Raw genomic sequence first — 10,998 nt, 5'->3', positions numbered from 1 at the left:
TGTCATAGATTTTCGAAAACGAAATTACATTTAAGGGTAATGTTTTTTTTTTAATTTAACGAAATAACATTTGAAATCAAATTAAATTAAAATGTAATCAAATCTTTAAAACATATTCAAAGCACAAAGAATTACAAATTACGCGTTAATTTGCATTTAATTGTCTCCCCTTGAAGTGAGAAGCCCTTTTATTTCAATTGTTTTTATTATTGTTGTTATTATATTAGTTATCAATAGTAGTATAAATTATTATTATTATTATTAATATTAACAATAATAATAATAATAATAATAATAATATAAAAAATAATAATATAAATAATAATAATAATTATTATTAATAATAACAATAATAATAATAATAATTATTATTATAATGATAACAATAATAATTAGAGGTTTCTTTTTCAAACCCTGTGTTGGCCTATTTAACTTTCTATGGTTACCATATTGTATTTGCTGCTCTGTCATGATTTTTGAGTATGAAATGCGCAATGTTCATGTTCAATGAAGTTTTGTTCATAAAAAAAGTTTTGAAATATACTTACTTTATTTCACCCCAGCTTTTTTTTCTACAACTATAAAATAGCCTCAGCCGATCCAATGCAAATTGTAATGAATCAATGGTAATAAAATTATCTGAGAGTTTATCTAGTCAATCAGATGGAGGCTAGTGTTATTATTATGATTATTATTATTATTATTATTTCCAATTTAATTTGGTGAGTTTGGCATTTAGATATGAAAAGTCGACAGGTTGAGTTACTTCTCCATGTATCTGGCGTCCTCCCGTGGCTGTGGATAGGATAGGAGGCTGCACTAATCCCCTCCAGGTGGCAACAGAATGCAAAGTATGGAGGTGAGAAGTAAGGGACTAATGGAGAAGGGGCATTCCCTAGACGACCCCTTAAGAAGCAGAATGATCTATAGGTGGAGTTTAAATGACATAACATGTCTATTTTGTGTATATGTTATGACTTTATTCTATTTATTTTAATATTTGTATTTTATTCATACTGGCACCTGTACAAGAAGAAATTCCTTGTGCATAATTCAATGGTAGGAAGGCTTATATAACCCTATATTTGCTGTGACTGACATTCGCTTTTTAACTACAAATTGTTAGTTAAAGTTGAGTTAAAGTCAAACATTTCTACCAATAGTGCCTAATATATTCAGGGTTAGAAAGTTATAGTTTCCTCTTGAGGTAATTACAAATAAAATCTTTGGGGGAAATTGTGCCGAAGCAAGGAATGTGACTGGAAACAGCCTTCTACCAGTTAACTGGTGAATGTTGCACCACTGTGCTGTTATTTTCACACACATGTATGGAATCCACACACACATCTGTTATGCACTCTGTTATGCAGGGAATTGTGTGCCACTGGAGAGGTATGTGAGTCATGTGAGGCCTCCTGAATCATCGATCAGACACAGACACAATCACTGCACATGTGATGCACTCTTCATCGCCCACGCAACCCGTGTAGCCTGACTGCAGCTCGTCCGTCTGGGCAACACTGCAGCCGAAATACGTAAGAATTCATACCGCGAGAAGTTAATATGCCCCAGCTCTAAACTGTGCTGTCATATTTACAGAGCTGGCCCCAAACACATACGATTTGAACAAGTCAATGAATCCTCGTAGATTTTAAAGTGTCTTTTCCAAAACTGACTGAGCTGACTCATGATGAGCACACTTCCCTTCAGTGATTTTGCAGACAAAGAATTGAGCTGCCCCGCTCTCCCACTACCCTCAAAGCAACCTAGCACTAATACGTGATGTGAGCCAGGGAAGCCATGAGACGTCCCCAGCTCCCCTCCCAGTCAAGTTGGGTCCAGACAGAGCAGTCAGTCACTCCTTATTGCCAAACTGCATCTTTATATATTATTTTATTTTACACAGTTCATCAAAGATAAGATCATAAAGGTGCAGATTTATAAATGGTATTTCATAAAAATGTATAACAGTATCAGGGAAAAAAGGCACTTTGTAATAAGATCATGCCTTGCTTTGAATATAAACATATTCTATATGGTAAAAAACAACAACAACCATAATCCACAATATGAAATTATCAACCCCTATACACACACACACACACACACACACACACACACACACACACACACACCATCTGGGTCTCAGCAGGTACAGGCCCACAGGCCTTTCTCTGGTAGCCTTTTGCCGGGGAGCTTAAAGGAGCCGCTGCATTCCTTGACGTTCACCGCGGGGGGTTTCCTGTGTCTCCGTAGCCTGGAGGCCACGGCCACCACTATGGCCTCCACAGTGTCCTGGTGGTGGGACACCTCCACCTCACTGTGTCCTCTCCCGTTCCTCCCTCCGTCCTGAGCGTTTCCTCTGACGCTCTGTGGGCTCTTGGCGGACGTTTCGAACAGCGTCATGCCGTGGGCCCTGGCGAACTTCAGGGCATGCTCCCGGGACACCGGGCTGCCGGCGTGCGGCTTCCGGAGATCAGTCTTATTCCCCACCAGGAACCTGGGGGGGAAAAACATTGATTAAAAAATAACTATAGTGACTTCTCCTGAGATGAAGCCAACCGTTGTCCACCGACCGTCCGTACCTGGGTATTTCCTGACCAAGGGAGTACTGCCGGCACTCCTCCACCCAGGCGGGAAGATCCCTGAAGCTCGTCGGACAGCTGACGTCATAGACAAAGAGGACGGCGTGCACGTTGCGGTAGTAGTGCTGCACCATGGACTTGCGGAAGCGCTCCTGCCCAGCGGTGTCCCACAGCTGGAGCTGGATGGAGAAAGAGCAGAATGAGGCCAAGGCTGTGTCTGAAATGGCTCTCTAACCTGCTCCACCTAGCCCACTCTCTACAATAAACTGTGTGTCTGAAGCCCCATTGTCTGTCTCTGGGCCGGAGGTCTCTAAAAACGCCACTTGGATGGCCTGCGGTGGGAGAAACTGCCTCTTTTAGCGGGTATACTATATTATATTTAGCTTGGAAAAACAACAGCTCATCACCCAGCGAGACTCTATTCCCTTCACCCCTACAACAGAGCCTGACAAAAGAATCTGATCTTTTCTGAATGAGCCAACACTACACAATCCGCAGCATGGAGCGTCCATGCCCACACATCGCATCGGGCACCGGTCCTTCGGCAGCCGTCCTTCCACGCTCCTTCGGTTTGGAGACCCGCTTGTGGCAGTGCTAGAGTGGCTCGGAGCCTAGCGGGAAGTGCGGGGGTTCTCCGCGGTGGTCCCCTCGTAGCGGTCCCCACACTCAAAACATTTCAAGGACCTTGTGGCAGACTCGGGGGCTTGATTGAGCGGGCGCTGGGAGGCGAGGTGAGGTCAGCGTGGCAGACTGACGCTCCCCGCATCGGTGCCAGCTGTGGCCAATTGGGCTGACTGGCCAATCACAGCAGCTGGGAAGGGTTCATACAGTATATGTCTGTCTTGTCTTACACTGAGGACAGTCACAGCAGGGAACGTGCAGAGCGCTCTGGAGAAACCCACGTCCGAGTACGTCGTTAAGTTCTCCGTTTGCTGGCTGTTCTGAGCTCAATTGAGCTTTTTTCTTTGTTGGGACATTAATAAAACCTGCCGTGTCGGCGCCTCTACACCGCGACCTGTGTGTCACGAGTCCTTGTATGAACCTGGGCAGTGAACCCGCTACAGCGGCGTAGTCGGCAGGACTTGACAAGGATGAAATCACAATATGGAGCGGTCCCCTTTGGATAACCTGGTTGGCCACCTGGCACATATGCAGGAGGCACAGACAATGCTCCTGCAATAGCAGACCCCGACGCTCCAGCCAATTGCGCAGGATGCCGAGGGATGCGGTCAGACGGTGGCTACAGCCTGGGGAGAGGGCGACCGGCCAGATCGTCAACGTCGTGGTCCTGGGCCGGTTCCTGGAGTGCATTCCGGCCTGGACGGCCAGCTGGGTCCACTGCCATCGGCCTGACAAACTGGAGGTGGCCATAGTGCTTGCTGAGGGTCACCTGGCGACCCACATCCACCTGGTGGCCGGGGACCCTGAGCCAGCCAGAGGCCCGCCGCTCCGTCCAACCCCAGGACCACCGGGGGACCATTCGGGGCGGTGAACCGTCCCGGCAGCCCACAGGAGGGTGGCTGGGGCCCAGCCAGGACCATCGGTGCCACGGGACACCACGCCGCATTCCCGCACTAACCCCTTCTCTGCGCCGCAGGACACCGTGCCACTTTTCTCCAATCCAACCTGGCACAGCGACGGGCCCACAGATGGCTCCTCAGACGTTCGGGCAGGGGTGCTGGCGCTGCAGGCGGCTTGGCCACCTCCGCAGGGACTGCCCCTTGATGGAGGTGTGACAGGTCGCCTGGTCAGGAAGGGGCCTACTACGTACTGGTAAGGTTACAAGGGGGTAGACACCTGGCTTGGCTGGACTACAGCTGCACCCAGACCATAGTCTTGCCCAGGGCTTTGGTGTAAGCATCATGGGTGGAGACTTGGTTAGTGCATGGGGACATTTACGTGTATCTAATGGTGCGGCTGGAAATTCGTCACAGGGGGAAAAAGAATTTGGTTCAGGCCACGGTTAATTCCCGCCTATCACAACCCCTGTTAATAGGCAGAGATTGGCCTGAGTTTGGAGCGCTGATGCAGGAAGCAGGGGGGGTGCATTCGTGGCCAGTAGGGCCTTGGGAGTGCTGCGCGGTGCCCTGGAATGTAGAGATACATTGGAGGTGGGCAAGGGGGCGGGGACAGAGGAGCATCCCCAAGGGGCTTCCCCGGCGTGTTTTCCTGAAGGGGACTTTCCTCTCGAAAAGCCTCGGGACGACACTCCGCACGTTGCATTCAAACGGGTAGAGAGGATTGATGGGGTGACCGTGTGCCCAGGCGCCGCACTCACAAACTAGTACTTCGCAATGATTAGGGACAGATTATATCGGGTGAGCCGCGACACCCAGTCAGGAGAGGAGCTCACCCAGTTGTTGGTACCGAAAAGTCGCCGGGAAATGCTTTGTGAGGGCGATCACAGCAACCCGATCGCCGGTCACCCCGAACAAGTAAAAATGCTGCAGAGGATAATGGCGCGCTGTTACTGGCCAGGCATCTTGGTTGACGTGTGCAAGTGAGGTGCCGCCTGTCCAAGGTGTCAGCTGGCTCACCCGCCAGCCACGTCAAATGCACCGTTGCGGCCCCTCCCCTTGGTGGAGGTCCCGCTTGAAAGGCTGGGCATGGATCTCATTGGGTCCTTAGACCGCAGTGCAAGTGCGCTTTGTGTTGGTCCTGGTGGACTACGCAACCCGATACACTAATGCAGTGCCGTTACGCAATATTTCTGCAAAAAGTGTTGCAAAACGCTGTTCAAGGTCATCTCCCGAGTCGGGATTCCGAAAGAAATCCTGACCGACCAAGGTACATCCTTTATGTCACGCACACTTCAGGGAACTTTATGAGCTGTTGGGCGTCCGCTCAATCCAGACTAGCGTGAACCACCCCCAGAGCAACGGCCTGGTGAAGCAGTTCAATAAGACGCTGAAGAACATGGTTTGTAAGTTTGTGCACGATGATAGCCGTAATTGGGATAAATGTTTGGACCCTCTGTTTGCTGAATGGGAGTTTCCCAAGACCTCCATGGGATTCTTTCCCTTTTAACTCCTACTCGGAAGGAGACCCCGGGGGCTGCTGGACCTTAAGGAAAACTGGAAAGAAGGGCCTAACACCAGTAAGAATGAAATTCAGTATGTTCTTGCCTGCGACAAACTCTACACGCTGGGTCACCTATCACGCGAGAATTTGCTCCAGGCCCAGGAATGGCAGCAGCAGCTGTATGACAGAAGGGTGCAACTGAGGCAGGTTTCACTGGGAGCAGGGTACTGGTTTCACTCCCAACATCCATGGCAAGGACCCTTCGTGGTCACACGGTGAGTCGGGGAGGTGGATTATGAGGTGACAGACTGACAGGCGAGGGGAGACTCAGGTGTATCACCTCAACCTCTTAAGGTCGTGGAATGAGGGGTGTCCGTCTCTCTGACAGCCTCGGTGATCGGGAGAGACGAGTTGGACAGAGTTTCCGTGAGAAATATTTGGTGCCGGTCAACGTGTCCTGGAAGATTTCAATTACCCGGGTAAATGGGAGAGATTCCGGTCAAACATTATCTGTGTTTATTGAGCTTAAAAACAATGACATCATCAAGGCATGTAGATGTATAATATTTTTATTGAATATTAAAAATAAGTCCCGTCAGTCAATGCCATTTAAAAAAAATAATAAAAATTACGAAAATTACTACTTGAAATCAAATAATTTCCATTCGTAAACAATAAGTAAAGGTTAAGTGCAGCCGCTTTATCATTTCACTGAAATAACATTTTGATCAAATCAAAAATAAAATAAATATGGCAAGTAGGTCTAAATAAATAATAAAGTTTGTGGTGTTTCCCGTCTTCGTCGGGACGTCCCGTCGACACATTTTAAACAATGAATATTTAGCGTCCGCTTTGGGTCGGAACTTAAATATCCAAGAAAACGCCAAACTATGGATGTATGTCACCCTGATGTCAACGACACATCATCTTTCTGTTTCTGTTCTGGATGCTGAGGCTCTGTCTCTGCTCCTTGTGTACTGTGTGTGTACAAGCACACTTACAAGCTGCCTGCGAGGGAGGGGGCGGGGCTTAGTTCTATATCAACAAACATGACTGGTCAGAGGTGAAGCTTTCAGATCAGCTTTAGATTGTCCAAACTGATTTGGCTTCCCGTTGCAACTTGCAGAGCGCGGAAATGAACAGGTCTGCAGACTTTCATGGAAATGATCCAACCAGCACTAACTCAAATTGTGTTTGGAGGGAATTCTTTTCACCAGACATTATGACCGGATATGACATGATGACATTATCACGGAGAGATTTAAATATGTCAGACTTCACCAGATTGTCCCGGTCAAAAACCTGCAATTACCAGATAACGGAAACTCTGGAGTTGGGCCCGGAGGTTCCAAAACCTACCAATGAGACCCCGGCCCCTTCGTATGACCATTTCTCACCAGGCCAGGCGGCGGAGCTGGCCGCCTTACAGCAACAGTTTGCTGATGTGTTCTCTTCCCTGCCAGGCCACACTTCTCTCATACACCACCATGTAGAGACAACCCCGGGGGTGAACATATGCACCCAGCCATACCAACTGCCCGAACACAAACGCAAAATTGTGCAGGCAGAATTGAAGGCCATGCTGGAAATGGGCGTAATAGAGGAGTCTACAAGTTACTGGTTTAGCCCCATCGTCATAGTTAACAAGCGTGATGGGACAGTCCTGTTTCGTGAAGACTACGGAAGGTTAAAAACATGTCAAAATTCGATGCGTACCCAATGCCCTGGGTCGTCGAGCTATTGGACTGGTTAGACGTGTCTCAATTTTGTACGACACTGGATCTTACCAAGGGCTACTGGCAGATTCCCTTGTCTCCAGGGTCCAGGGGAAAATCGGCTTTCTCCACTCCACAGGGGTTGTACTAATTCGTGACGCTTCCATTTGGGTTGTTCGGGGCCCCAGCCACCTTTCAGAGACTCGTGGTCTGGCTTCTGCGCCCGCAAACGGCATACGCCGCCGCCTACTTAGACGATGTAATCATTCATAGTGACAGCTGGGGGCGGCACATGCAGCATGTGGGGGCAGTACTCGAGTCCCTGAGGCAGGCGGGGCTTACCGCCAACCCTAAGAAGTCTGTGGTTGGGCGGTAGGAGGTACGGTATCTCTGGTACCGGGGGGTCGGCTGTCAGCCCCCGGCCTTAGTCCGGCGGTGGGGGTGTGTGGCAGACTTGGGGGAGTGGTCGTGGGGGCTCCGGGAGGCAAGGGGAAGTCAGCGTGGTAAACTGACGCTCACCGCCTCAGTGCCAGCTGTGGCCAGTTGGGCCGACTGGCCCATCACAGCAGCTGGGAAGGGATCTTACCTTCTTGTCTTACAGTGAGGACAGGGACAGGCAGGGAACGTGCGGCAGCGCTCTGGAGAAACCCACGTCTGAGCACGTCTTTAAGTTCTGCGTTTGCTGACTGTTTCGCACTTGAGCATTTTTCTCTGTTGGGACTTGTTGGGATATTAATAAAACCTGCTGTGTCGGCGCCTCTTCACCGCTACCGGTGTGTCACTGAGTCCTTGTATGAACCTGGGTAGCGAACCCGCTGCAGTGCCCCATGCAGGAAAAAAAAACGAATTATTTTGGATTCTAAATGAGATATGAAATGATGGAATGATACACAGTGTCGTGTTTCCATCAGATCCTTGGAGGTGAAGCAGATTAAAACATGTCTATTGCAGGGTAATTTCACCCGGGACTGAAACTCATTTTTCCTTTCCCATTAATGACAAATGCCAGATGTAAGCTTGTGTTACCGGGTTTTTGCCGCAGTGGGAAAGGAGTATATGTCATCTACTATTCGAAGTGTCTATTCTAACCATGCTGGATGAAATTTACATTTCCATGTCAAAAGCTGTCCTGGAAATGTTTGTTTTATTCCCCCCAAATACTTTTCAAGCACTCCAGCACAAAAGGGGCTATTTTCAAGGTATTCCAGTAGTTACATTTCTGAGGGTAGTAGTAACCCTTTCTGAGGATGGAAGTCAAGCACTTCAAGCACCTCAAGGACCCTGTAAGAACCCTGTGCTAAGTACGCTGGATGATATTGCATATCACAGACACCGCCAAGCAGATCAAAAACAAGGTAAACAAGCACACGTTTTCTGGAGGGAAAGACACAGTCGAGGAACACAGGAAGCACGGCGGAAACCCAGACGTAGACGTGTCCTTCATGTACCTGACCTTCTTCCTGGAGGACGACGAGCAGCTGGAGAAGATCAGACAGGACTACGCCAGCGGAGCTTTGCTCACAGGGGAACTGAAGAAGATTTTAATCGAGACTTGAGGTGGCGAATCCCAACTCACAACCCAATAAACCACTATCAGAGCAGAGTAACTCAAAATGAACACCATGACTGCCACAGTGTTTGTTGTCTCTAGCCAATTTTTAGAGCAAGCGAGCGACAGACAGACAGACATACAGACAGAGTGACGGACAGATCACCAAACCGAAGTCCCTGAACAGGAAGTAGAGAGGAGGAGATTACTGAATAAGAGACAGAAGAGAGGACTGAAGTGCCCAAGAAATGGGAAATACCATGAACAAAGCTTGTGCACCCCCCCCCCAGAGGGAAGTAAGCAAAACACGTTAAATCACTAGTAGAGTTAATATTATATATAACATTAGAATCTTCTGTAAAGAATATAAAAAATAATAATATAAAGACAGAAAACCAACAGTCATTAAATGACATCGGTTTTCTATTGTATTGAGATTACATTGATTATAATACAATCAATAGTATTAGTGGTATAAGTGTACTTTAATTTAAATAAGAATTTAAGTGCAGTCACACTAGTACTGGATTGTATTTTGGTTTTGCAACAAGGGTTTAAGATGCATAAAAAGTCAAGGCAAATGTAGATGAAAATAACTTTTGATCACCACCCATCAACATTTCACTAAAGCAAATCCAAATCAATCCTAATAATAGGTCGCGTTTCGCTATGGTTTGAACAAATAAAGGTTTTATTCTAAAGGATAGCGACGTACAACTTATGTAGACAACGCTTGACATTCAGCCCCGACTTCCTCCATCATGTGGCTGTTGCCAAACCCCGTGGAAAGGAGAACACACAGGCATGAGCTGTCGAGCCCTTCACTCCGTGCACGAGTTTTTCTTTTTTAACCAAGATGGCTCCTGCAGGTCATTAAAAACAAGAGTTAGATCAATGCATCAGCTCTGTTGTATAAACCCCCGGCCCGCCCTGTTCCTGATCCCATCAGTTGTGACCTAAGCGTTGTTCAGGTCAGGGGGTAATCAGTTCACACCCGAATTCACCCATTAAACACAATCAGTGCAGTGGCTTTCAATACACAGACCTGGAAGATGTTTGACTGATATGAGACCTTTGGTACTCAGTCGTAAGTAGTAGGAAGGCTCCCCTTGTTAAAAAAAAAAAGTGTGTGTGTGTGTGTGTGTAGTTGAACATTTTATGCAGCTCTATATGCAACTAACAGCGTTTTAAATTAACATTGAATCACAAGCCAAGCTTATCAGTAGATACAGACAGACACAGACAGACAGACAGGCAGGCAGATACAGACAGACTGATAGAGACAAACAAACAGACAGATAGATAGATAGAGAGAAAGACGGAAGCACAGACAGACAGACAGACAGATGCAGTAGATAGAAAGATAGAGACAGACATAAATAAAGTTAAAATAAAAATAAAAAAACACTCGATAACATACAATACACGTTAAAATACAAATAAACGACAAAACAACAGAAAAGCTATAGAACAAACAAACAAACAAAAAAGATGAAGGACAAATAAATGAACGCACCTTAATCTTTTCTCCCTCCACGTCGACCAGCCGTTCTCGGAAGTCCACCCCGATGGTGGCGTCGGCTCTGCCGGGGAACTCTCCGGCGCTGAAGCGGTGGGAGAGGCACGTCTTGCCGACCCCCGAGTCTCCGATCAAAATGACCTTGAACGTCCGACACCGAACCGTCAGCGAGGAGACGCTGCTGCCCAGGGAGGTGGATAGCTCGAGGGATGACTCCATGGCGGAGCGGCGGGAGCGAACGGTCCGGTCGGTGCTGTCCCCTCCGCGGCGTGAGAGCCACACTTTCCGAGGAGCCTCAGGTGTTGGGTCGCGGGACTCAACTCTCGCGGGATTTGGTGGGCGGGCGAATTGCGACTTCGGTGAAGGACCAGGTTCGTTGACCGGTCCAAAGGTCCTCATGATGATGTAAAAAAAACAAAAAAACTACACACACACACACAAAGACCCCCCCAATCATTTATAATAGGCCTGTTGTACAAGTTTATCATTTATATATATTAATACATGTATTTATATTGTATTTGTTTGAGCACTTTCTGCCTCAGTACGTAAGTAAGTTCATTTGTTCTAATAAAAACCCAAACATTTTACCCTCTATCCCTCCACGGG

At 47.5% G+C, this 10,998-nt stretch overlaps 1 protein-coding gene across 1 annotated transcript; it reads right to left on the bottom strand.

Moving 5' to 3' along the window:
• Positions 1–2,011: 2,011 nt before the first annotated feature.
• Positions 2,012–10,659, bottom strand: LOC307228758 (ras-related protein Rab-33B-like). Its single transcript, XM_079998541.1, has 3 exons — positions 10,387–10,659; positions 2,586–2,764; positions 2,012–2,500 (listed from the first exon to the last, which is right to left on the bottom strand). Exons 1-3 carry the CDS (start codon positions 10,606–10,608, stop codon positions 2,146–2,148), a joined length of 756 nt encoding a protein of 251 aa, XP_079854667.1. The 5' UTR covers positions 10,609–10,659; the 3' UTR covers positions 2,012–2,145.
• Positions 10,660–10,998: the final 339 nt, after the last annotated feature.

Source organism: Zeus faber (assembly GCF_960531495.2).
Source record: "Zeus faber genome assembly, chromosome: 4".
NCBI classification, from domain to species: Eukaryota; Metazoa; Chordata; class Actinopteri; order Zeiformes; family Zeidae; genus Zeus; species Zeus faber.
This window is presented reverse-complemented; position numbering and strand designations above follow the sequence as displayed.